Source organism: Abrus precatorius, unplaced genomic scaffold (assembly GCF_003935025.1).
Source record: "Abrus precatorius isolate BTA unplaced genomic scaffold, Abrus_2018 Scaffold3, whole genome shotgun sequence".
In the NCBI taxonomy this organism is placed as follows: Eukaryota; Viridiplantae; Streptophyta; class Magnoliopsida; order Fabales; family Fabaceae; genus Abrus; species Abrus precatorius.
Window position 1 is genome coordinate 6,025,800 of NW_020874373.1, and position 27,436 is coordinate 6,053,235.

Here is a 27,436-nt window from a genome sequence, read left to right on the forward strand (position 1 = left end):
AGTTCATTCACTGTAAATAAGAATCAATTCTACCTTATGTTCGAAACTAAAATTAATAAATTACGGGAGTAAAAGAATTCTGAAAAAGAAATTAGTCAGCATAGCCGGTAATAGGTAGGGTTTGGAACGATTCTGGACTGTTTTTGGATCGTAAAACAATACAATAAATTCATAGTTTTTATTTTCTGATGTACCAAAAGAAATCATGTGATCAGGACCCAACTAAAAATTTCCGTCTACCTAAACCTAACGGAGAAACGGAAAAGGAAAAACTCATGATGATTTACACGCTATGTCATCAATTTACTAGATGAATTTTTCCTTCAATATTACCATGTAAGTGGATTTAACTAACTTATGTTTGGGTATGGTTATGAATATAAATCACAAATCTACCTAAGGAACAATCACCCTGAAAACATGGCTATTACTAAACTCGCCGCCATAAAAGCAACGTAGACGCCTACCAGACAGAATCCCCAAAACTTAGGCACTCGGAATCTGCACCAAGTGATCACCAAGAGAGACCCCATAAGGCTTAAAAGCAGGAATACAAATGCGATAACGATACCAACATGGAAATTAAGCTCATAGGCTTTGGGATATATATTGGCCGTCTGTATGACCAAAGCACTTCCAAGACCAACAAGCATGTTAAACATTGGTCCCGCAAAGCATCCGGCCATTGCCATCGCTGGATGACCAGCTTTAGCGACCGCAACATCAGCAACAAGATCCCCCACGGAATTTCCCCATGCCAGCACCGTAAGACCTAGGAGTGCTGGCGACAATTTGAGAAGCGCACCTAGAGCTTCAAGGCAGTTCACCAGTTCTCCAGCTGTAGTGGATATCCAAAACACACTCATCACAAATGCCATGATGACCACAGGCATATGCTCTGTTTTTGGGGGCTCTTTTTCCATTACAAAATGAAGAAACGCAAGAGGAAAGCTTGTCATGAATACTACTGACCACAGGGGGAAGTGAGTGTTGGGAAGGAGGAACACTATAGGATAATTAAATGGCATGAATGAGTCGCAAGCATACAAGAGGGCTAGTGGACAAAGTGCAATATTGGCTGATGCATAGAATCTGCTCCACTGCGATGGTGCTGGTTGAGGGATTGTCAATCTTAAGAGTGTAGAGACAGGAAGTTCCCATGCAGTAGAAATCTGTGAGCACAGAGCAAGGGACAAGTCAGGACAACATCAAGTAGTATAATTCAATAACATTGTAAAGAACTGGAAACCTATCCAGGCAATGAAATGCACGGAATTGCCCATGTTATTTTTTTATATAGGAACAATTAAGTACATTGAACTGAATCATTTTTTAAGAGAGTTATATGAACTATTATTTAAAAAAATTAAAAGAATGACTAACCTTGGTAGTATTGATTACATCAATTGTCAATCTAATTAGTTTAAAATGTTTTTAACACATCAAATAAAAAAAATCTGAAACCATTTGGAAGCTTCCACGCTTTCGAATCTTGAGATAACCTGCTGGTCTTGACTCAGTTTACCAACAAAGGGAACAATCAATTGGCTAACTTCCAGTGGATCGTTAAAAGGAAAAGGGATGACCAGGTTAATCCCATCGATGTCTAACAACAAAGGGATCAATCTGGTTAACCGCGCCCTATTAAGACCACTTTCATACTATGCCTATTTATTAAATTATCGTCATCATCTTTCTTGTTGTCATATCAACTACAGACTACTTAATTACCAAGAAAAAATGATGTCATCTAGTCCTTAGACATACATTAGAAAAACTAATTATCAATGTAGTCCTTATACCTGCTGTTTTCTCAATTTTATAATTTTAAAAAAAATCGCACATAAACTTCCATTTTACAAATTCAAATTCTCTTCATACTTCCCTGTCTAGAACTTCAGAAAGATATCATATCACCAAAACTTATCATATGAAAACACGAGAAGTGATAAACAATACACTAAAACCGACTATTTTGAAGATGAAAATAAGTCACAGCATCTCACAGGTTATAAAACACAAGTTAGTTCCAACTATAACCGAGTAAAGATGAAAACTATAATGCAAAGGAAATTAAAAAGTTCTGCTCCAATCCAGTATTCTTTGGAATCTTAATAATCTTCAGAAGGATCTACGCATCCATCAAGTAATTGCATGCCATGCTAGGAATGAACTAAATCAATATTTGTATGTACGCAAATTACAAATTGTCACAACATAACATACCAATCGAACGGCTCCAAGCAATCCAGAATCGCGTTTCGCTTCGTCGAGAGATCCGGAAACTTTTACGTCGCAATCGACGGCGAGCGATTCCTTCTGTCCCTCAAGATCCGCGGAGAGCTTTTCCCTGCGATCTGCCATCCCTAAGTCCATGTAGAACACAAGACCTACGAAGAACAGATAGAATCCAACGAATCCAACGGCTTGCCAAAGAAAAATCTCGGCACTGAGATACACGTAGAAGAGGAAAAATGCGGCAGTCAGGTAGAACAGCACATCCCTAACGAATGGCGCGGGATCGACGGAGAAAGGTGCGGCGTAGATCGCAACAAAGCCGACGACGAGCGCGGAGACGAAGGTTCCGGCGGAGAGGATGGCGCCGAAGCCGGTGCGGTATTGGCCGGCGCGTAGAGCGGCGAGGGAAGAGAAGACGTCGGGGGAGCCGTTGCCGAGGGCGAGGAGAGTGACGGCGGCCATGCTGGGAGAGAGGTTGAGGTGAGAGGCGAGTTTGGTGGTGACGATGGAGAAGTGATGCTGAGCGGTGGTGATGAGGATGTAGAAGTGGAGGAGAAGGAATAATGAGAGGAAGGGGATGGAGAGGGTTGAGTTTTGGGGGAAGAGACAGTGATAGTTGAGGAGTCCATTGGATTGGGATTTGTTGGAGCACAATGGTGATGATGTTGTTGTTGTTAAGAGGAGTGACCTACGTAAAGGAATGGGAGAGGAGGGTGGAATTAAGAAGAAGAAGAGCAAGATGAGAAGAAGCGTGATGATGACTGTTAGTGAAGAGGTTTTCAAAGAGGATGGAATGAAGGCCATGCCAGTACCAATGCCATTCCTCTGCGACCTTTCTGTCAATCATCGCCCTTGCCTCTCTCTCTCTCTCCCCTCGTGGGCCCTACCCCATTTCCGCGTTCCTTGCTTTTAAAATTGCCTCCACGGTCACGCTGTTATTAGTTAATTTATTTTTTAGAACAATATTCGCTTTATAATTGCATTTGCTTTTATACTTGTGGTAATTCAATGTTTTATAAGCAATAGAACATAACTCTTAAGTTTTTAGGTTTCTTAGATAGTTTATGGATGACGATTATGTTAATGAGTTTACTGCTACTAAACTAAAACTAAAGCTATAAATGATTTCAATTTACGACGAAGAATTTGAGCCAATAATTAATCTCAATTTTAATATTTTTTTGTTTAACTTTTAAACGTGATCATCTTTTTTTCCTGGAGTACAATTAGTTATCTATCTGAAATGTAGTAACAAAATACTATGCCATTGATTTTGTAGTAGTCACTCCATACCAGTTAAACCAATTTTCCTGAAGAACCGGATGAATTCGGGAACAACTGGACAATTGACGTTTTAGGTTTCAGTTGAGTACCCCTTTGTACCCGATTGAAGCATTGTTGGGTAGACGAACATATGAATTTTGTTCAATGTTTAAGATAATAGATTAAAAATACAAATGAAACTATGGAGAGCAAAATCCTGTTTTATTCGTGTGTCGAACACTACCTTTATCGTTGCTACTTGTCCCCGGGTAAAGCTGTTATTTCGTGTTCTTTGTTTCTGATACTAGAGACGTCGCTTTTAATTACCAGAAAAAACCGAGCAACAATTTCAAATTTTCCGGCCGAAAAGTGCCCAAGTAATTTCAACAGCTAAAGGGTTCATTATGGCATGTGTTCTTTTTAGGGAAAAAAAGGTTCAGACCAATCAAGAGACAATTGAAGACCACAAGTAAACTTCAGATGTTCAAGTATTCAATCACTATTGATTTCACTTTCCAAAACACCAATTTCCTTCCCGTGTCTAAATTCACCTTCTATATCCGTTACCGAAAAGACTAAAGTTACAGCAAAAACATAAATATGACAAGAAGGTATCATCTGTATTCCTCTGGCAATCGGTAACCTGGCATGACTATTTTATCTGCAAACATTTTGCCAGTCTTTGGCATAACATGCCAATGCATCGTCAGGTTATATTCTTTACCACGCAAATTGCTTCCCTGGACAGGAAAATTATAAAAAATTAAGGCCTAAAGAAATCTAAAGCAAATCATATCACTCCTAACATCCTTGAAGAGTTGTATACCTGGTCAATGAAGCGGTACTTATTTGATGTATGAATCCAAAACTTCGCATGCTCTTTAGAGGGAATTATACCATCCCACAGGGATATCTGTAAAATGACACCTCAAGAACCTCAGCAACATACATGAAACTACACATACCAAAGATGGCAGAGATACAGCATAATATACAATGGTGCACCTATCTGAGTTGCATGAATACGGTAAACAAACTCCAAAGCCACAGCCTCTCACCGATGAAAATTCAAGATCCACTAACCCACTTTTACTATGGGTTCCTTTTATTCTATCCTTTTAAAAAGGAGTCCGCAAACTTACAATTTAAATGTTTATATTTCAAGTTTGAATGCAAACGAACTAATTGATTCATACCTGATTCAAGGTATTCTTAGGAGTTTCATACTCAGCAGCTAGAAAAACAAAAACCTGCAATCATAAGAAATGACACAAACTAAGTCCCCAAACAATCCTGAAATTCTAGCTTCCAAACTGTTTAGAACAATAGATCACATATACGAATCTCACGGGCGTGTAATATATACAGTTCCAACATTTCCCTAAAAATACAATTTTGTACGCAATAAAAATGCAAAGGGCAAGAATAGAAATATATATTTCATGAAATGAAACAAATAACATATAACAATAGGTAAGGCACCTTAAACATTAAGACAAAAATTAAGATGGAAGAAACAGGAGAGCAAACAAGCAACTTTAAAATCCCGAAAGCTCTCTTTGAGAGCTGGTAAAAAATGGAATATTTCTCCAAAATAAATTCAACCTAACACACAAAATTGACAATATGACAAGACATGCTAAGATAATTAATTTTCATTCTTCCTCATCCAGTCCTGACAGTTTACTTCCTACCAAGAGCATCCTGACTTTTCAGAGGCAAAGGTTGACAAGAAACAAAAGGATTACAATGGAAAATCCAAATTAAAGTCAAGAACCTGTTTTGTGTTCCACGTGAAAAGAGACTGCAAATCTGCTGATATATTCAGGGTCATGCTAACCTGCAAGAATAGAAAGGCTTCCCCTCAGATTAAATAATGAATAAAGATGATATTTGAATATCAGAGGAAGAGATCACAGGTCACAACAAGCTGGATTGTGACAATATGGTATTCATAACATAATTTCATATGCAGTTTGAAATTCAGGGCACGAGAAGAGAAATATATGCACAAAACATGTATACAGTATATGATATGGTAAAGGCTATATCTTTTTCTAAGCAAATAGCACGACAAAAATATTTATAAGTTTTGCAATCCCAATTCCCAGGCCAGTTTCAAAGTGCTTTCTACAATAATTTCAGGTCTGGTTTCAAGCACACATGAATATCACTTTTATGGAAAAATATGGACATCTCATCAAGTACATGAAGCAATTACATTGGAAAATCTACTAAATCAAGAGAAATTTGGTGACTACATAACTAGTTCTTCATCAAATACACATTTATTTTGACAGACATAGGTTAAAAAATTAAATCATGAACTAAATCATAAGATCTCAATTTTGTTTTTAGATACCAGGCATCAGTAAAGTTACCAAATATTCATACTCTTGAATTAAGTATCCTATGGTTTAGAAAATTTATTTGACCCAATCACTCATCACGATCACATATGTTAATCATTTCACCATCCCAAGTTTGTATGTATGTTTGATCAATCCATAAAATTTATGAGCAAGAAGACTACAGCACATACATGAAAATACTATACTATCCTTAAAACAAACAAAACTAATTTATTCAACTTGTGTGAGGTTCTGCTCTTGTCATTGTTTCATATGTAATTCTTTCTATGCATAATGCTGAAAGACAGTAACTAAAAATGTTTTTTTGATCAGCATTATTATAAAATTTTCTCCAATTATAACTATATTGAAGACATTCCACAAATCTCCTCTGTCCTCCACCATATCCAGAGTATCATACCTTAAATGCCTTAAACAATCCCACAAGAATCTGTAAAAAATCATTGTTCACATGCACAGTAGACAGTCTTCGAAGTTAGAGCAGGTAAATCGCAACCTCAAGGGTGTAAATAAGTTGAACTATTCCCAAACTATTCAAGCTCGACCGGTTAAATGCAATCAAGCTTGTTTGTTTCACTATAAACAAGCTTAGGCTTCACTTTAAGCTCAATTTATATGAATGAGCCAAACTGAAGCTATGTGAATAGCTCTACAACTTATTATATTGTAATTCTATACAGAGAACTGTAATCACCTATCTTTCACTTTTATGGATTCTATTACTCTGTTTCATTTCATATTTTTATTTCACTTTCTTTCATGAAAATATCAGCTAAATTAGCAAATTTAAAAACACTTTTAAGAGATACGCAGGCTTTGCATTTTCAAACAAACCTCGTCTAAATAAATGAGATAAGCTTGATATTATCAATATTTTAGCAAGTCAAGTCCAAGCTACAAGTGCTTGACTTTACTCATTTACATCCCAAAGCATCTTCAATTAGTGGAATTCATTACTCCTCTTTCATATAGTTTTCGTTTGCCTATTCAAACCTTTCCTGTGTGACACAACAATCTAGTGACAAAAGTAACCACAGTACTTTCTAGCAAGTTTCAAACAAACATCGTGGAATGGCAACTATGCATATTTAAGTATTGAAAGCTGGATTAATCAGATCTTTCCTACATATAAAACTTGGACCAACAGCAACAACTTAAGTCGCTCAATACATGAGACGATAATAAAAAAACCTAAAATTGAGACACAAGTAAAAATCGGCAAGAATTATAGCATTCGAAAACGATCCTAAATGTTTGAAAGCAAAAGTGAAGCGTTCAGTAGGTTTGACTAAGGGAAAGAAAGGAGAAATACCTCGTCATTGCCGTTAGGTTGTTTCTGAAACCAGTTAATATTCAACACCTAAATTCGGAAACACAGAGGAGAGAGTGTATAAAAATGGATGCAAAATTGATGGAATTACAGATCTGTGAGAGAGAAGAAGGACCTGAACTTGCGCGAAGGGAGAGGGAGAGTTGAAGTTGTCGGAGAGAGAGGCCATGGCGCACATAAGGGCGAGAATGGTTACGGCAAAGGTTAACAAAGCGTTTGCTCTGTACCCGAAAGAGTGCATTTTGATTTTTGAGGGTTTCTTTCTTTCTTCTACGACCGCGTTCTCTGTGTTTGATTAAAAGAATGCAAGAGAAAGTGGAAGACTACACCCTCTCTGTTACTATTAAGCACACACGATACGTTGGCGCTTTTCTGCTCTCTCATTGGATGCAACACGCATTCTGTGGTCTATGCCTATGTCTGAATTCCCATCATTTTTTTAATCTAAAATAAATCAATACCATACTTTTATTATTTTTTAAAAATGTAACTAGTAATGCATTTCAATTCTTGAGAATTTTTGTAAATTATGTATCTTAGTTTTTATTTATATATTTTAACTGTAATTTCGGTTAAAAATATTAAAATATTGTCATTTTAGAAAGTTAAAAATCAATCAAACATTTTTAAATTATTGAATATTAAAATACATTACTCATATAAATTGAAAAGGTTATCTGAAGATTTTTCATTTTATTGTTTATACGGTTTTATTTTTAATCTTTATTTTTTTCTTGTCATTGATTACAATACATAAGCAATACTTTTAAAATGAAGGATCGGATAATTTAAAATGTACATATATTATTATTGTTAATTTTTTGTTTTATTTATCGATTCGTTTGATTTTTATTTTTTTTTACCATGTTAAGATATATACACATCAGTGTCAAAATTTGTTTTGTTGTTTCTTAAGCAGCATCACATAGATGTGGTGAAAAGGATTGCACCGTAACTTATGAATCATATTTTGCAGTTGATATGTTGTGAATATAAAATAAAACATAAAGTTGAAAAAATAGTTTAATAAAATAAAACTACTACATGCCTCCAAAACTTATTTTCACCAAATTGTCTTGCTCAAAATATGTCCCCTCGTAGGCTTTGTTTTAGGCCTTAACTTTAGAATGGTGAAATTTCTACTCGAGAATTTCTTGAATAATAACTCTTATGTTTACACTTTCAGATTAATAATTGATGAAGTGTAACATTGCATTAATTAATAATGTAAAAATATCGAAGTATGTGATCCGACTCAGATCAAAATTAAATTGAATGAAAAAAAAAATAATGTAAAAATGAATAGTAGAATTATTTTATTTATACGTATATTTTTTTTCACATAGAAATTAGAAATCATTCGACTCCGCGTCTAATTGAATGCACAAAGTTTGTTTTACATTCTCAATTTTTTACATTATAGAAAAGAAAAGTGGAAATATTTTATTTATTATGAAAATGAAAATAATAAAAATAAACTATTAAATTTATTTTAATTGTAAATATTAAAAAACATATATGTGACATTTTTAAGTGTTGAAATGACTATTAATTAATATTATATATTAAATATTAATCATTTATTTATGATTATATAGTTTAAATTTAAAGTGAAAATACATAAAATATATAAATAGAAAATCAAATTGTTTCTCTCGTTATATCAAATAACTGATGTGAGATTATTGTATAATTCATAAATTTACTATTAAAAATACATGAAATTTATCTCACTCTTAAAAAATTAAAAACGAATAATGTTTAACAGTAAAAAAAAATTAGTACAAAAGTAACAAAAATTAATTTCAATCACGATTACATGATTTCTATTAAATAAATATCACTTTAAAATTTTAGTTATTTAATATTCAACCAATAAAATTTCAAAAGATTAATTTATATTATTTTCATACTAAATAAGACCACTCTTTAAAATTGACAGACTCATTTTATAAAAAAATTCTAATTAAGTTTTTAATTAATATAAAATATCTTAACACACAATTTTCTATACTCACACTCTCGACTTAAACTATAGAGTGTAAGATTTAGAAAACCGATAATTTATAGGTGTTTAAATATTAAGATTAAACAAATGATGATAAAATAAAAACAAATTAATGTAATTCACTTTAAAAACTAATTAAAAGAGAAATTAAGGTTGTCGAACTGGCATATTCCGATGAAATACCGTGACGATGACAGTGTAAGACAAATAAGAAAAAGATAGGAAGCAAAGCAGGGGAGTAACAGCAACATTAATTTGTAATTGAACAACGCAAGAGTAGCGTTCTTATTTCTTTTAAGTTAAACTTTTTATTCCTTATGACTTACTTTATTAACATAACAAGCAGATGCTTAATAAATAAGCATAAACTCGTTCTCACGGATCAATGATGTTGAAGAGATCAGCACACTTAACTCCATACGAGGGTAGTGAAGTGCTAAACCCGAGCCTTGACCTTGCAGAGTCAAACACTACGATGTTTTCTTCTAACTGGCGCGCCCCTATGGTAATTGGAGCTTTAGGATGCATACCTCCATTTACCATTGCCAAACATGTCACCCCAGGTAGTGGTTGCACCATCAAGTTCTCACCAGAGATTCTCCAAACCACATTAGGCTTGTCCATCACAAGTTCAACGTTTGGATATGGACCAATCTTTTTAGAGTCAAAACATAACGCAAATGATGCAACAGCCTTAACCTGTGCTTGGCTTGGAACCTGCTTAGTAAACACTTGAGAAAACGCCTCAAAAATGGAATGGTGCAGAATCATGTAAGGAGTTGCGGTGCTAACTATGGTTCCTCCAATGCCACTTGCGCTACTAGTTGATGATATCGTTGATGGGTTCACTGGGACCACAGTGTGCTGGTTAATCCTTATGGAAGTGATTTTCACGTTGTACTCTCCTAGTGGGTTGACGGTCAATGGGGTGTAAGCCAAATCACGGAAAATATTTTGGCCACGAAATTGACCCAAGTTATTTGGTGCATCACCGAATATTATAGCACCCTTTGAGGTTGGGTAGCGAGAGAGGCACAAGGTGAACTGACGTTGAAATCCAAAGTGGGAAGCAAGTTGATTTGGCAGGGAAATGGGTGCATGGCCTAGCCCAGCCACACCTTGAACTTTGTTGGGTAGACCCTTTTGGAGAAGGAAGGAGGGTGCACAAGAAAAGAGGAATTGAGGGACTGTGACCAATGGACCCACTTGGGACCCGCGAGTGGCATGGATTGCTAGCACATCTTGGCCAACCTCCCCCAAACCGGTTTGTTCGGTTACAGGGTTGATGGATGTGAGCCCACACGTGTTTTTATGGCACCCGGGCCTTGAGGATGCGGAGTTGCAACTCAGGCATTGGTGGCTATTGGCTCTTGAACATAGGGTGGAGTGGCAAAAGGGTGCTTGGTATGTTTTGGATGAGTAGTGTTGATCACAGTTAACCCACAAGTGATTTCCATTTAGGTCCACAAGGACTGGAACTTGCATTAAAGGAGTCCTTTTGTGGACGTTGGCCCAATGGAGCCCAGTAGAGGCATCTTGATGAACGGGTAAAACAAGTAGATTTGGTTTGAAAGGAGGAGAGGTTCGTGGTTGAGATAAGGACTGTGTCTCTGATAAGAAGAAAAGGAAATAGCAAGAAAGAAAGATAGCTAGATAATGGAGTATAGAAGACATTTGTGCAATATAAGAAAGTTTTCTTCCTAAGGTGTATTGAATGGTTTAAGTTAGTAGTGAAGTACAACATATATATATCAAGAGAAGAACCATTTGGCTTTAAATGCCAAAGGGAGAGCAGGGAGATTCTCTTTTCTTTTGGCCGTGTTGAGACAGAGCCAGTTCATTAGTCTGGATATGTCTGAGGCTTGTGAATTTGCAAGATCAAGAATGGGATAAACTTAACATTGGTATGAAAACAAATTGAAGGGTTGGTGAGTGTGAAGGGCTAAAGGGGTACTTGGCAGCTGAGAATTAAGCTTAGTTGCATGGCATGCAATTTTATTCCGTTTGTTATTTTGTAAAGGAGCCGTGTGGATTGGATTTTTGCCTTGCTACATTAATTTCCCAACATACTGTTTGGTGAGCTTTTGATACATTTCTGCACTAGCAGGTTCTTATTAACACGGGAAATTCAAATCATGGCCTTTCATATTTCATTTTGTCCCTGATTACTCAACCTATATATGTGATGAGGACTGCTAATACATTGTTGGATATTGGTTATTAAAACTATACAAATATGAAAAGAAAAATTATCAATTTTGAAATGAGAAAGAATGAGATCACATATTATTTATAATTTTAAAAAAATCAAATTAATAATTAAAAGTATATTAGTTAAATATAAATATAAAGAATACATTGCTAACATTTTATTGTTCAACTCTGCATAAGGACCTTCTAGAGACCATATCCTATATTACATCTATAGTAATAAGTATAAACTTTAGTATCTAAAAATGAAAAAAAAAAATTAAGCATAATATTTATGATTGATTTTTATTTCATTAATAATATTTTTTAAAAGCATGATAAAATTACAAACATATCACTGTAATTGTTAATAGACAAAAATATTTTTATCATAAATAATTTCTCATTAATAAAAAAATTTGTTAATTTTGACAAAGACTAAATTTAAACATTCACAGAAATAAAAAATTATTAAAAAAATAATTATTATATTAAAGTTATAAAAATATAATAAATACTTTTTTGTTAATAAAATTTTATGATTATTATCTTCGCCTTAAGTGTTAACATTAACAAAACTCTTAATAAAAATATTGGTTATAAATTTAAGTTTCTTATAAATCATCACTAATATTGAATTTAACATTATACTTATGAAATAATATAATCATTCACTAAGATAATTTATATTTATAAATCTTGATTAAGGATAATACCTGTATACTATATAATTTTTTTATTTTAAATTACACTAAATTATTAAGTTAATTTTTAATGACTTTTAATGATTATTTTGACGATTATTTATCTTCGCAATAAGTATATATTTTTTATAATATAAAATTGTAAGATAACTAAGATGGAAGGCTTCTTGTAACAGTGATAGAAACTCACGATAGATGTAATGTAACTCTGAAATTTTGTAGTAAAATAAATATAAATGTGCAAACTCAAGCCTGTGATTCACTTGCTGAAATGTCTCTATCGAAGCCAGTGGTGAGTAAACGGTTCTGTGATGTACTTCTGGCACGAAATTCCTCACGGACCACACCTGAGGACTCGGTTATGCAGACTCATACACAACCAACCGACAACGTTACATGATTCATTGCATACATTCAAATAAATCAACATCTTTCAATTCTTTTTTTAAAAGGAAATCTTATCAAATTCAATCAATTATTTCAACATTTTAAATTAGTTCTCTCTTCTTCTTTTTCGTGTAACACTTCACTCATTACCTATTTTTATATGTATCTTAACCCTCGCGTGTGCATGCTCAGTTTCGAGATAGTTTAGAGATATAATTGTCTATGCCCAAGTTTAAAAAAAATTAAAAATAAAAATTATATTCTATTTTCACTTAAAAAAAATTAGCTCTTACAATTTGTAATTAAAAAAAATAAAAAAATAAAAAAAATTAATTTTTTACATCTCATTTATTATAAACGTAGTTGATTTTTTTAAATTCAAAACTTCATTTAATTCTAAAATTTTACTCTTCTTAACATTAAAGTTTATGAAGAATTTTAGTTTTTCTAAAAATAATTAAACTGTTATTGAGTTTGTCAAATTTAAATATTGTTATCTAAATATTTTAATTACTTATATAATTTTTTTTACAATTTCAGTAAGTATATCATTAATTGAAAAAAAAAATTTAGAGTTAAAGTTAATTAAAATTATGATGTTAATATTATTATTGATAATTTTGTATCTCAATATACTTATAAAACTTATTTTTTAATGATTTTTTGTGTCCTAAAAAAGTCAAGAATGGCATGTGCGTGTGATGCACAGTGCATATTTCAAGAACTAATCATTAGTTAAAACTAAGAAAACTTATCTAAAGACTAAAATATATCATTTATCCTAAAAGATAATTTAGGCCTTTATTCATATATTTATCTTTAAATTTAATGAGATAAATTGTGTATTAAAAAATGAGATGGATTATTCTTAGGTGAAGAACAGATGGCCTATGGCGCAAAGGTTCAACAAAACAATGGCCCAATAGAAGGCCCAAATCATTGAATTCAGCTGAGCCGAAAAGACAAAACGAGGACCACATGACTTGCTTGCTTTTCTCAGGAGATGAACCTTTGAATCCATGATTCTAATTTATAAACACCCAATAACGTTATACCCATTTAATATTAAGTATCTTTCTTTATTTTTCACTTCTAAGTTCTAATTTCATATCACCTATTGTGTTTATTGCTTTTCTTTCTTCTCTCTCCATCTTTATCGAACACTTTTGTCTTTTTTTGCTATTTTCGAACACTTTGTTTAGTTTGAGAAAGAGGGAGAGAAAATAATACTTGTTTAATATGAAAAGGTCAAAAAATAATTAAATAGATAATTATGTCCCTATCAATAATAATAAATATTAAACAGAGGTAAAGATACTTTAAGAAGAATGTAAAAATAATAATTTTTATTCTATCGAAAACAATGTCAGGTTTTTGCTCCTTTTTGTCGTCCCTATTGCAAGGAAAAGAACTAGAGAAATCATGGTGGTTGTGTTTAGGCTTTGTCTTGGCACCGCCAAAGAGAAATACCTTATTCTCTTTATTTTCTTTGTTAGCTTCTCCTTTTAAAAAACAAACAAAACCTGAGTATAGACTCAAGAAGGTGTTTATGTTATGAAACGTTTTCTTGAATCAATCGCACCGACTATTATGTCAGTGCAAAAGTAATAGCTTTTCGTGATCCATTAAACTGTTATTTCTGATTGATTGAAGTTATAGAGAACACCGACCGTCGGAATTGTCCCATCGATCGTTGAATGAATGTGTATCCCTTTTTGCTCTGATTTCAACGTTGTTTCATCGTACAGCAAAAAAACAAAAGGACAAAAGCTTTCTTCATTCTGATGGATCCATTGTATTGATGATTTGTTGGAATTTGTTCATCATTTTGATACAATGTAGCTTGCTTTCCTCCCACCCAACAAAAGTCTCCGAGTCAAATGTAACTCATAAACCATACCTTAAACTAATAAAAGATTAATTATACTAATTAACAATGCAGTGTTCTTTGCAGCAAGTGTTCAATATACCAACTTTTGTTATTTAAAGTCCTAAATATTAATATTTTATGTATTATTACATACATTTTTTTCTTTTTTATGTATAAAGTTCTAAAATTACACTCCAAAATACAAAAATACCTTTTAAGCTTCGCTTTTCAAATGAATGGAAAAAAAAAAAAAAAAAAACACTTCCTTTGACATTCTATCTCGTTAAAGCTCCACTTTTGGGTCAGTAGCAAAGCTACACTTTATGGAATCTAGAGCTTTTGATTTTGGAAAATAGAATTTCAGCAAGGGCACGTGAGTGATTGTCGGTGCTTGCCACTGGCGGTTCCATGCCCGTGAATAGTGCTGGTAAAATTACAAGTTGTCTAATTTTTTCATTTCAAAAACTGCAATAAACTAAATTAATAATCAAGAAAGCATCAAAATCAACAAACGTTGTATTACTCAATATATATTATATTTATATATTAACATAATCCTAAACATTTCAAGTTTTCATTTTTCTAGTCCTACACAAAATTTCATGAAATTCCAAAAGACTAAAACACACGAGAAAAAACAAAGTTGTTGCATGTAATTCACATGATAATGCAACTCTCAACGTTCTCATCACTGAAAGTATGCGTGATAGGATCGGCCATGGGGTGAGACGGCATAGGAGGTGGTGGCATGTAGTTCATAGATGGATGTGGCCTGCCATACATGATGGGTGACACTGTTGGGTACATGCCATTCATATTTGCTTGCTGATGCTGTTGTTGTGGGTTCATCGTCATACCCATGTATTGTTGCTGCTGAAGGTTATACGGGGAAGGCTGCATTTGCATTCCTTGATAATACCCACCACCACCGTTCGTCGCCGGAAGTCCTTGCACTGCCGGAATATTCCCTATCTGATTATTACCCATTGGGCCCACATTGGTATTACTGCCCTTATTACCGGTTTTGCCATTTTTAAGAGGAGGAGGGCTATCATCAAGATCATGAAAACCAACATCAATTTTACTCATAATATTATTACTATGGTCCTCCAATTTCCCTCCAATTTTTTTCCCCTCCTTGCCTTTACTATTGATATTGATCTTGTTCTTCTCAGATGATTCTTCTCCCTTCTTGCCCTTTTTTCCAAAGCCTAGAAACCAACCTAGTAATCCACCATCACTTTTAGCATTTTTTGGCTTAGGCTTGTTCCCCTTGTTGTTTATACCCTTTTGGTCCCCACTACATTTCCTTCCTCCTTTATTCCCAATTTCAGCTTCAATGTAATTTCCACCTTTGCCCTTGATTAGCATTGCCTGATCAATGACATCACCTTTCTTGGCACTTCCATTATTCCTACCCCCACCACCATTGTCCATATGTTTATTCCTGGCAGGCCCATTTATTATCATGCCAGTAGGCCCAGCAGGCCCACGCCCATCCCCCATCATTGGCATCATCTTGTTATGCATAGGCATAGCATGGCCATATCTTTCCTCTTCATGCTCATCAAAATTGACATCATATTCATCAAAACCATCATCAATGGCATCAAATTCCACCTCCGGTAAGCTGAACTGGACAGATTTATGTTCTTTGGCGGGTACCTTAAAATCCTGAGCTCCTTTAATATTTTGTAAGTGTGCTAGTTGACCTTGACCACCTCCCCCACTATTTTTCTTACCCTTCTTGCCCTGAGACTTGTTGTCCTTTTCCCCTGTGCCATCACCAACTTGCAAGTCCAAAAATTGGTGATTGAAGGGATAGTTTTGATTGTTCATGATACCTTTCTGGCCACCCCAAATCTCGGCATGCTTCCCTGCCCTCTTCAGCTTTTTCACTAGTTTGGCTGGATCCACATCGCCTACCACTACCACTTTCCCTTTATCTGCATCTACACTCACAGAATAAACCCCTGGAGGATAAAAAAAAAATACATCATTATTGACAACAAATGTTAACAGTTCATGAAGAATATATACCAACAAAGTAAGTTGCAGACTTGAAATAACATTTTATTATTTCAAGCCACTGAACACGTCTAATTAAGGAATGTTCCAAAACAAAAAAGTGGGGGCATGATAATTGACATGGTAAAGTTGAGAAATGATGCACGCATGTTAACATAAAAAAAAATTTTGAAAAAAAAAAAAGGTGGGTATGCTAAGAATGTACCATCGATTTTGTGCAGCAGTTTCTTTACTTTTTGCTCACAGCCATCGCAGTGAATATTAACCTTGAGAATACAACTCTACAAGGAAATCCAGGCCAGCATAAAACAGTTAGCTTACTCATAAACAAAACTACTCCCATTTCAGGAATCAAAACACACACAAACGGGAGACAACATATTCAATTAAGTAATGAACGGAGAAGCATGTACCTGAATTCTCAGCAAGTCTTGTTTACTCATGCTTGATTATTGGTTGACAGAACAAAGATAAAGATAGAGGTAGAATAGTAGTAACTAGTTTTGAGTGTGAAAGTTATATAAGAGTAGAGAAATAGCGAACATTGTTTTAAGATTTTCTTAACCCTTAAGAGAAGAAAGGCGGTTACTAAGATGCACTATTCATAACACTTATCTCTCAAGCGTTGAGTTGCTGAATTTCCGTACTGTGAAGAAAATGCACTAACGCGTATACACGTTTATAGAGAAGGCGGTTGCGGGGGCTGCAACCTGGGCTTGAAAGAGGGTAGTAAATAGTAATAAACAACTAAGAATAGATTCATATGAGTTGGCGGTTGCTAAAGCTGCAACCTGCAAACAATGAATAATTATTAGTTTAATGGGAAAAATAGCTTCTCCTAAGTTGGCTTTATATGTTTTTGCATTATTATATTAATAAAAACAACTTTTTAAGTTGGGTTTGGGTGGGGTTTTAACTTTTTCAGATTATGTCATTTGTATTTTTGGGTTTTGCATGTCCCCTTATTGCCCCCCCAGAAAACGTTAAAGTGACGAAGGCCATAATTGAAGACTCGGTTCCATGTTCAAGAAACTTAAAGAGTTACTTTGACTGAAACCAACACTTATTAATAATTTTGTCGTCATATATATGTCATTCATTATGCATATTTAACTTTATTTTCTGCTTGCTCTGTCTCATGTTAAATATTATTTGAACAGTCTTTTATGTGTTAATTATTATTTTAACATATTAAAAAAATATTAAATTTTTATAATAATATTTTTTTTAATTGGAGATAACTTTTATTAACTAATCACCATAATTTTTTATACTTATTTTAAAAGTAGTTCACGTCAACTATTATTTGAAAAACTTCAATTATTATGATGAGCGGCAAAGTAGCAGTTATAATAACATGTAAATATTTTGAAAGAGACAAGAGGATTGAATGAATTTCTTTGAACAAATAAGATTAAACAATTAATATAACATTTTTTATTTTAAAGTTTGAGTTAAAAGTGTTTTAAAACTTAATTTAAAATTTATTCAGTTCCATTTTAATCAAACCTAATTTTTTTTTTAAATATACTTTTAAAAACCAAAAACTTGTGTCTACTTCAAATATATCTTAAGATTTTACAAGATCCAAGTTTAACTTACGTTTAAAATTCAAATGTAACTTATTTACCACATATAATATTTATTTTAAGTTATTTTTTCAACTTTAAAAAAAGTTTTGTTTTTGTAGAATGCATGGTTGGCTTTATGGCTCGTATCACTACTAATCACATTCATGTTGTCCTCTTTATATTTTTACCTTTCTTATCATTACTCAGTTGTCATAAAAAATTTTGCTGGGATACGGATTGCCTGCAGTTCTCGCCAGAACTGTAGGCTGTAGTTTTATATTTGCTTAAACTAAAACAAATTTGCTTGAGCCAATTTCACTTAAGCAAATTTAAAAAATACCTTGCAAGATGCTTCCTTCTCTCTGTTATTTCAGTTTTCTCTATTCTCCTCTCCTTTCAATCCAGCCACCCTCTTCTTCTCTCTCTCTCACTCAGTCCCTTTCTTTCTTTCCCTTTTCCTATCTCTTCTTCCTTCGACCCATCCAGTCTCCTTCTTCTTCTTTCTTCATCTAGCTCTCCTCCCCTTTACCCCAACTTATCTTCCTCCCCTTCTCTCTTCATCTAACCCTTTTTTTTTCTCTTTATTAGTCTTTTTCTGCTTTTCTTTTCCCTTGTGTTCTTACTCCCATCTCTGATCTCCCTCTCAGTCTCCCTTTTTCTTTTTTTATTTTTTTGCTAATATTTCTAAATTTGCTTAAGTGAATTTTTTTGGCTTAAGCAAATCTGTTTTAACTTAAGCCAAAATCACTTTTTACCAAATTTTGCTTAAGCGAATCCAAAACTGCAGCCTGCAGTTTCTGCCAGAACTAAAGGCAATCCAGATTCTTCTTGCTGTGGATTATAATTTTGTATCACCGTAAATGTGAGTTTAATGAATTTAAGATGTGGTAGATAAATTTAGCGATATTAATACTTATATAGACTTATAAAATATTAACTATCATAAATGTGTATAAAAATTTGTAAATCTACTCACATTCTTAGTGGACAAATCAAATACATTTATTTATTTATTGTATAATTTTAAATCCTCTTATTTCATATACCTATAAGTCATCTTAATTATTAAATAAAACTTATTAAGTTTATAAGATAATAAATGTTTATACTTTTTATTTAATACACATTTTATAAAATATTAAGGAGATTATAGAAAAACTGTAGAAATATATGATAAAACTCTCTCATTATTTTCTCCACATTCTAATCATTTATAGTTTTGTTATTCCTTTATATCTTTATCCTTCGTATCATTTGAATTTCTCAATAAATTTAATCATATTTCATTATAAATGCATTTTTAAATACTTTATATATTCCTTTATATATAAAAGGGAGAGCCCCGTCCCCTGCCTAGTAGGCTTTGGGCCTTATTTCGTACAAGAGAAGTCATTGGATTCCTTCGTAGGCCCAATGATTTAATTATGGGCTTGTTCGATGCATTCATACTAAGTATCTCTGTTGATATGATTGATAAAAAAAAAAAATACTTGAATCAAAAACATGACTGAGCACCTTGACCAAAAACAATAACAAACAATTTGACAAAAAAGGATAATAAAATAATAAACCATTACTATTAATCGTTCACCGTCACACCAATTCAAATTTAAAAAGAACTAACGAACTGCATAAAATACAAAATGATATGACAGAAAAAAGCCCATGACAAGTTTGTATGCATAAATATACAGGAAATTTCAGAATAAAATTAAATTTAGTTATATTTACAAGAACCATTTTTTATCTTTTTTATTTAATATATTTTTATTACTAATGATTTTTCTTATTACATGATATTATTTAATTAAAATATTATATGAGACAGATAACTAATTTTTAAAAACAAAGGCATTTGTAATAATAAAAAAATATGTTAAAAACAAAAAGTTAATAACATTTTCACCGGTTTAACAGTGAGAACATTCTTACGCACTATGCATCGCATTAAGAATACTGCTGTTTAACTGCATTTGGATTTCCATTAAAACCCATCAAATCATAATTTGAAAAAAAAAAATATTTATCGTAACTTTGATAATCTAAACAATAATTTAAAAAATTATAATTAAAAAAAGAAAAACCTTTACATATTTGAAAGGTATAGGGTGTGAAGTTAGAACTCTTCTCCCTCACATCACAAGGCTTTCTTAGGAACTCCGGAAGCTTAGGCCTCAAAGGAAGCTGGTCATCGCCAACTACACGGATATTTTAATTTTTTATTTTATTTTTTAATTCTTATTTACGTGTGAGATATATTTTCTATTTAATGAAGACTACACACAATAAATTTAAGCATATGATATTTATTTGAAATTAAAAACTAACTACCGTCAACAAAAGCCGCCAGAAAAATAATAATGGCGTATTGTCGAAGCGAAAGCGATGAGGTGATAAAAAGGGAAAATAAAAAAAGAAAAGTTGAATAGGCATCAAAATCAAAGAATATACTCACAATGTTATGTCTGCACAAAAAACAAGCACCGCTGGAAAGAATGTGGCTTGGTTTTTAGAGCACAAAGCAAAGGGAATTCGATTCTTGCAGGAAAAAGGATGCATATTCACTAACATAAACACCAATCCTTTTTGAAATGAGAAATGAATAAAGTTGTATTATCCGAATCGATCTTAGTCATGCCCCTTTATTCTATATAACTCAATTATTTCGTCAAGTTCCATCCTTTTTCATAGTTTAGAGCTTCGAAACCCACCTATTCTTTAGGGTGAGACTTTAATTGTAACGCAAGTTTATCGTGTATCAATATAATATTCTCTATCTGATTATTTTATTCTAAGATCTTATCTCAGCCAACAAAAGATATTTTTTTTGTAATGAGTTGAAAGGGCATCTTCACCCTCTAAATTTTCAGACAATCTCCATTCTATTTTGATCGCTAAAAGTTTTAAGTAAACTATATGCATGTTCAAAGGGGACTGGAGTTTCAAGTCAAACTATAACTATACCTGGATCCATTAGGTTTTACCTGGTCTAAGAAGTGTTGGTTTAATGCCATTACATAATAGTGTTAATAAATTTGAAAGGTGAATAAAATTCACAAATCATGTAAAAGTCAAAATGAGTGCTTCTATTATCTAGAGTAGGTTAAATTTGATTTTGTACGGATTTATTTTTCCTCACCATTTTGAATGAAACTTTAATTGGATAAATATTAGCCTAATATCTAGGTGAAAAGACAAATGAGAAACAAGAACATGGCAAAATTGAACTATTCCACCAGGGGTCTAAGTGATGCATGTATTTATTTATTTAAAAACAATGGTTAACATGCAGAAAAAGATCATGCTGACTTCTGAAAATCACTGTTACAAGATCTGATTCAGCGTCTCTCTCATTTTCTTTTTGTTTGTTTTTACAAGCCCCTCGTCAATACTCTTCGCTTTCTTTCTTTTTTCTGCACTCTCCATTTTGTTGAATTATGAACTTAACCAAAATAGCTTAAGCTTCAGTGATTTTCAAGACATTCTAAAACCGGCCTACAAATAAATGCGTTAACTTATTATACACAATTTACAAATTTTCAAGCAGAAAAAACAAAAATCGTGCCGTGCCCTGAAAGAAAAAGGTAAATAAATAAATAAATACAATGAAATGTTGAGCATGGCCGAACGACCGTTAAACCGGTGGCCGAGCCGAGTCAACGGCCGACGGCGGCAGTATAGGCGCCGTAGAGCTAGAGGACGTCCCTTCGCCATCGTTGTTATTCACCCTCTGAGACCTAATTGACAATGCTCTCGCAAAGAAAGGCGCCGCCACCGTGAAAATCCACCGGTCCGATTTAGCGCTCCGGTCGAACCGCCTCGAATTCTTCCCTCTACTACTTCCCTCTCCTCCGGTTCGGTAACCATGCCGCGAACTACTTTCTCTAGGCAACACAATCAAACTACTCGCCCGTTGCAATTGCCGGTTTATTATTTGCTTTCTCACTTCCAACGGCAATCTCAGAGTGAACCGGTCAGTGTTCTCGCCCGGTTGGACCAACGAGTGACCGGTCGAGTGCGACCTCGGAAACCGGCGTGGCCGGTTCGACCGAGAACCTCGCGTCCGGTTTCTGTTTAGCGTTTTCTCCACGGGAACCACTTCAGGCTCGGGTAAGACCCGGTCAGAGTCAGCGTTTTGCTGCTCCGCAACGGTTTCAATAGCGTCGTTTTGGGCCTCAACGTCTCGCGTTTCGGGATCGGGGACGGGAACGGGAACGGAGTCGCCAGGAACGAGGTTAGCTCGGCAAACGGGGCACGTGGTGTGGGACCCTAACCACTCGTCGATGCAAGTCGGGTGGAAAACGTGGTCGCACTTGGGAATTAAACGCAGCGTTTCGGTTTCCTCGAACTCGCACAAGCAAACCGCGCATTCCAACGCTTCTTTTCCAGTCTTGTGAACCTCGACCTCTGAGTACTCGAGGATTGGGAATGTTTCGATGACCGCTGGGTCAAGCCCACGCGCGGCCCTCCTGGAGCGTGCGGCGGTGATGGGCCCAACCCCGTTGGAGGGGGAGTCGGCGCAATGGCGTATGTAGATGGAGAAGAAGCCCATGAGGAAAAGAGCGGCGACTAGTATGACGATGATTATGGCTATGGATGGGTTGAACTGGTTGAGGTTTGTGTCGGAGAAGTCATTGGGCTGGGCTTGGGCTTGGGCTGCGGCGATAGGTATTCCAGGTAAGATGAGGAGGAAGAACAGCGTTGCGTGAGTGTGTTTTTTCATTGTGTTGCGTAATTTGATGAACGGAGAAAAAGAGGAGTGAGTGTGGAGAAGCCGAAGAGAGAGACAGAGAGGGGTTTTAAATGAAAGAGATGAAAAACAGTGTGTGTGTGTGAATGTGAATGTGATGGAGAATGGTGGAGTGGTGTAAGAGAATGGTCATAGACGGTGTGCAAAAGTGCCACCACTCATTGCTATTTGCTAGCCTCGGAAGCTTCCGCTGAAAGAGGATAACTATTTTCTTCTTTTATTTTATTTGATGAATGTCACGTTTAGCTACCACACGCGCCGCTGTTAAGTTCTACTTACCCGCCATTGCCCAGGGACAACAATTTTGAACAAATTTAAGTGTATAAATTGATTGTTACTATCATTTTTTAATTATGGTTAAAGTTTTATTTTAACAATCTGCGTTAAAAAAAAATTATTATGTAGAAGTTTATTTTAAAGATCTTAATGCATCTTAATTATTAATGATAAATTGTAATTAGCTATTTTAGGACATTGGTTTAAATTTTCAAAAATTAATTACAATTCTATGTTAACTCGGTATCTCAAATGTGAACCTATACTTATTAGTTTACGTTGATATCTAGAAATAATAATAACTTTTTTCTGTGTGTATGTACATGCTTGTATATTACTAATTTATTATATCAACGACACGTTACGGCAAGATCAGTGTTTTGCGGTCAAGGGTGATGGCCGGAAAGTGGTAGTAGCAGCAACTAGCTAGCCATCGCATGGGCAAAAAGCAGGTGTAATAGGACACCGTTTAACTCCAATACTGTTTTACGATAAAAAAAAACAACTCTAATGTTCTGATTTTTTAAATTAAATAATAATTATGATTCACTTTAATAATTTACGTAATAAAAATTTGATATTAATTATTAAAAAACTTAAATTTAATATAAAACAGTATAAAAAGACCTTTATTACTTATTCGTAAATTTCGTCGGGTAGAATATTAGTGCATTAACTATCACAACACTTTTCAATACTCGCTAATCAACGTTGGATTGTCTGATATTAACATCATGTGAAATGTTTAATGAATTAAAAATCCTCTCTCTAGTCTTCCTAAAAACACCTCCTTCTAGAAGCACGTGTTTTCTTGCCTGTTTGCAATTATCATAACTGGTAAATATGGTTTTAGCATTCAACGTAAAAACCTAATTTTATGAAATATATATCTGGCGAGTAAATTTTAATTTGCACTATCTATGTTCCAAATATGTGTTTATCGTGTATTATTTGTTCTTTGACCGTTGTTTTTGTGCTAACTAATCGTATTGTTTCGTGTTTGTTTATAATTAATCATTTCATTAAACTATACTCTTAAAAATAATTATTTTATTTATTATTAATAATTAATTAGTACTAACAATTTAAGTTCAACAAGTGTGATTGATAAATAACTTTTACAGTGAATAAATTACTTTTGATAGGGTGTTGAATAAATATTTTTAAAAGTTATAATATTTTAATTTAAAAAAAAGATTTCATTTATAGATTTTTCAAATATTCTTGTGCTGACATATTCACACGTAATTGTGTTTACAATGCAAACATTACAAAATTTTCAATTAGCTTTAACATTCAACTTCGTACTTAATTATTTCACAGCTTAGCGTAAACAGATGACGCGAGTTTTACTATTCAAGGAAACCATGTTATATTAAAGATAAACTACAGAAACAATATTATAAACATTTTCATATTATTTTTTAATTAAAATCAGTATTTTATTTTAATAATTCATGCAATAAATATTAATATTAAATATCAGCACATGTCACTGAAATGAATTTTTAATTATAAAATAACATTAAAAATATTATTTATAATATTATCTTAAATTAAGAAGTGGGATAAGTGCTTATTTGCCGATTCCATGACAGAAAGGACGTTGAGCAACGTTTACACTTGGGAGTCTTCGCCACAGCACAAAGAATAAAAAACTCCAATAGACGTCACATAATAAAAAATCAAAAAAACGTGTCGCAAAGTTGGACCAAGTCTTCTATAAATCTAACTATGTAATCGAGCATCAATTTATGGAGGTGAAAGTTTGTATTGTAGTTAAGGGTTAACGCCTCTACCTTACTTGCGTGTATTTAACATATTTGTATTTATTTTGAAATATTTTTTATTAGTTAAGATTTGTATTGAATGCTTTTTTTTTCCTTCTTCTTTTATATCTCTAATTTTATTAAAAAAATTATATACTAATTATATAAATATAATTTCTCAAATCTCAATCTCTCTCAATTGCGGTTGTCTGCTGTCCAAACCAATTAGCATGAACCTAAATTAATCTATTTTTTTACTTAATCAAAAGCAGGTCGTTGACTCTTGAGATTGGACAAGAGAAATTATCACAAATTTGTATTTTATATTGAAGATTTGATAGTATATTTTATCATAAAGTTACTTTAGAATTAAACTCTTACATAATTGGTTTTAATCATAAATATTCAATTGAGTCCATAGGCAAAGGATACAGGATATTTGATCACATCATTTTCTTTAATTTTATATTTTTTACAAATTTAATTTTCATTTTAATATTTATAAAGTTTTTAGTAAGGAAATAAATATTATTTTATAAAATTAAAGATTAAAACAAAAATGAAATAAAATAAAATATTAGAGTGATATAAATTTACAACTTAAGTGATTAATGTGCTGCCAAAACACTTGAGAAAAATTGAAAGTTACGTGTAACGTGCTGGCAAAGCCCCGATCTTGATTGCATTTTCTTTTCTGATCTGTTTTTCCAGTCTCCATTTTTGGCATCTTGCAATGTAAAATCCTAAAGGCACCATTTTCAATTTCAGGATTATTGTACATCAAATCTTATCGTTGACACTTTTTTGCTGTTTGTTTTAAGTCTTATTTGCTTGCTCAGAGTGTTAATTTATTAAATTCGAAACATGATTGACTCAAATTTAATGTATTAAATTATTCAATTTTATTTTAAAAATCCAGTTTTTTATAGAAAAATATTTATTGAATTATTTTAATTACCTTTGTTGAATATTTTTAACCATAAATATTAAGGTAAATGCTTTTTATAATCAATGAAAGAAAAGGCCTGAATAAAATTAAATACAACCATGTAATAATAGATCATTACAAATTCTAAAACGATTGTTTTAGTGAAGAAGGTGAGACAACAGAGCGAGTATTTTTTAGTAAGAGACAGAAAGACGTAATAAAATGAATATTTTTAAAAAAATATTTAGTCACTATTCATAAGTTATTATTTTGATGTAAACTATTCACAAGTTATTACTAGTCATTAAATACTTACACAATTTTAATAATTATTAAAATACTTTCAACATGCAAAATATATTTTGAGAAACTTAAAACGTGGACTTTACTCACTTTAACAAAATAATAAAAAGAAATTTAAATCATAAAGATGAATTTTTTATATTAAAAAAAAGTTCTTAATAAAATATTGTCCGATTCAAACATAGAAATACAATGTCATTTAATTTAAACTGATTTAGATGCAACATCAAAGTAGTAAAGCAATCATTGCATAAATAGAAATTTATACATATTCTATAAAAAGGGAAAAATCCATTTATTCTAGTAAATCTTGAACATTTACTCTAGTTAACATTTATAAATATACAAATCCATTTTAAACTTTCTATTTAAATAAATAAGCCGAACTTTAAGTTTCATACAAAAACTCAAATCGTTTACTCTTCTCATGCAAAACGGCTAAATCGTAAAGCATTAGAAATTTCAAATTAATCATACCCAGGTTGAAATACTAAGTGCTAACCTTTTATCGTTGACGTATATCCATTATCCAATTGTCTTTTGATTTTTTAATCCAATCAACCCTTTCAATTGTGTCCCAATTCAAACCTTTTGGTCCAATAATGAATGATATATAGTGGAAGCAAGTCCACGTTTCCCTGTCATTTTTTCACCCTTTCCTTCCAGAAGCAGCCACATATATAAGGGGACACGTTAGTCATAATTTAACACACTCAGGTTCCAGTTTAAAGAGTTTCATTTCATTGATCTAAATGAAAATGCATAAATATAAGAGGAGAGAACAAGCCCACTAGTTGTAGGTTTTTGGGCTTGAGGCTTCCACTTCCCTTACGGGTTTATGGGCTTTTATGGGCCAGACCAATTGTCCCTTAAAACTTCCAATCTTACCTTAAGTAAAATGAAACCTGCATTAAAAATTGAATTGACCTGTTAAGTGTTAGTTGGGATATAGAAAGAAACAAGAAGAGAGGACATAAATTTTTAATCTGAAGTAATCATTTGAGTGGATCCTTGGCTGTCTTTTGTGACATGCTGTGCTTGTTACTAGCATATCACGAGACCTAAATAATCTCACGGATAGGTAATATATAATCACTGTGTATTTTGAATGAAATTGATTTTTTTCACTGACCTCAGATTAGGGTGACCCTAAATTATCCACAAGCCTAAAAGATAAAGAAAACAAAGAAAATGTTTTCAATGTCAACATTATTATGGGTCCCAAAAAACAAGCACGCAAGATAAATGAATGGACATGAATATCGAAAAGGCTTCCTCTAGGGCTCTTTTTATTTAGCCCCTATGTAATTTGGATTTTTGTTTAGGTTCAAAGCAATAATTATTATCATGATCATCATAATCGTGACGATAAAATACTAATAAATAGTAATTACTGAATCCTATCCGTTTTACACCTTTTCTTTGAAATCTCACCATTAAAAGAATCCC

At 33.0% G+C, this 27,436-nt stretch overlaps 5 protein-coding genes across 6 annotated transcripts; all 5 read right to left on the reverse strand.

The window, feature by feature from the left end:
* Positions 1-166: 166 nt before the first annotated feature.
* LOC113863273 (cation/calcium exchanger 5) lies at positions 167-3,120 on the reverse strand. Of its 2 annotated transcripts, none has more exons than XM_027496798.1 (2): positions 2,227-3,120; positions 167-1,172 (listed from the first exon to the last, which is right to left on the reverse strand). In XM_027496798.1, the coding sequence occupies exons 1-2, from the start codon at positions 3,040-3,042 to the stop codon at positions 408-410; spliced, it is 1,581 nt and encodes a 526-aa protein (XP_027352599.1). In that variant the 5' UTR covers positions 3,043-3,120; the 3' UTR covers positions 167-407. The 2 variants fall into 2 exon arrangements, with proteins under 2 accessions (XP_027352599.1, XP_027352600.1); XM_027496799.1 differs by having other exon boundaries at positions 327-1,172; positions 2,218-3,049.
* Positions 3,121-3,924: 804 nt separating this feature from the next.
* Positions 3,925-7,444, reverse strand: LOC113862941 (signal peptidase complex subunit 3B-like). Its single transcript, XM_027496255.1, has 6 exons — positions 7,319-7,444; positions 7,186-7,233; positions 5,279-5,341; positions 4,698-4,751; positions 4,328-4,414; positions 3,925-4,241 (listed from the first exon to the last, which is right to left on the reverse strand). Exons 1-6 carry the CDS (start codon positions 7,442-7,444, stop codon positions 4,116-4,118), a joined length of 504 nt encoding a protein of 167 aa, XP_027352056.1. The 3' UTR covers positions 3,925-4,115.
* Positions 7,445-9,586: 2,142 nt separating this feature from the next.
* Positions 9,587-10,885, reverse strand: LOC113863723 (basic 7S globulin-like). Its single transcript, XM_027497400.1, has one exon. The coding sequence runs from the start codon at positions 10,883-10,885 to the stop codon at positions 9,587-9,589; it is 1,299 nt and encodes a 432-aa protein (XP_027353201.1).
* A 4,134-nt stretch (positions 10,886-15,019) lies between these two features.
* Positions 15,020-16,833, reverse strand: LOC113861142 (heavy metal-associated isoprenylated plant protein 34-like). The gene is made up of 3 exons (XM_027493757.1): positions 16,804-16,833; positions 16,596-16,671; positions 15,020-16,335 (listed from the first exon to the last, which is right to left on the reverse strand). Exons 1-3 carry the CDS (start codon positions 16,831-16,833, stop codon positions 15,020-15,022), a joined length of 1,422 nt encoding a protein of 473 aa, XP_027349558.1.
* Positions 16,834-21,192: 4,359 nt separating this feature from the next.
* On the reverse strand, positions 21,193-22,804 carry LOC113863144 (E3 ubiquitin-protein ligase ATL6-like). Its single transcript, XM_027496600.1, has one exon. The coding sequence runs from the start codon at positions 22,682-22,684 to the stop codon at positions 21,596-21,598; it is 1,089 nt and encodes a 362-aa protein (XP_027352401.1). The 5' UTR covers positions 22,685-22,804; the 3' UTR covers positions 21,193-21,595.
* Between the last annotated feature and the right edge of the window lie 4,632 nt (positions 22,805-27,436).

Bases quoted from the DNA above. Each gene is read 5' to 3' on its own strand.
- LOC113861142 (XM_027493757.1), bottom strand. From the start codon at position 16,833: ATGAGTAAACAAGACTTGCTGAGAATTCAG. The intron at 16,672-16,803 runs GTACATGCTTCT...ATTTCCTTGTAG, and splicing joins AAGACTTGCTGAGAATTCAG to AGTTGTATTCTCAAGGTTAA. The intron at 16,336-16,595 runs GTACATTCTTAG...TTTATCCTCCAG, and splicing joins ACTGCTGCACAAAATCGATG to GGGTTTATTCTGTGAGTGTA.
- LOC113863723 (XM_027497400.1), bottom strand. From the start codon at position 10,885: ATGTCTTCTATACTCCATTATCTAGCTATCTTTCTTTCTTGCTATTTC.
- LOC113863144 (XM_027496600.1), bottom strand. From the start codon at position 22,684: ATGAAAAAACACACTCACGCAACGCTGTTCTTCCTCCTCATCTTACCT.
- LOC113863273 (XM_027496799.1), bottom strand. From the start codon at position 3,042: ATGGCCTTCATTCCATCCTCTTTGAAAACCTCTTCACTAACAGTCATC. The intron at 1,173-2,217 runs GTTGTGACAATT...CTGTGCTCACAG, and splicing joins CCGTTCGATTGGTATGTTAT to ATTTCTACTGCATGGGAACT.
- LOC113862941 (XM_027496255.1), bottom strand. From the start codon at position 7,444: ATGCACTCTTTCGGGTACAGAGCAAACGCTTTGTTAACCTTTGCCGTA. The intron at 7,234-7,318 runs GTCCTTCTTCTC...TTCCGAATTTAG, and splicing joins CTCCCTTCGCGCAAGTTCAG to GTGTTGAATATTAACTGGTT. The intron at 5,342-7,185 runs GTATTTCTCCTT...CTATTCTTGCAG, and splicing joins AACCTAACGGCAATGACGAG to GTTAGCATGACCCTGAATAT.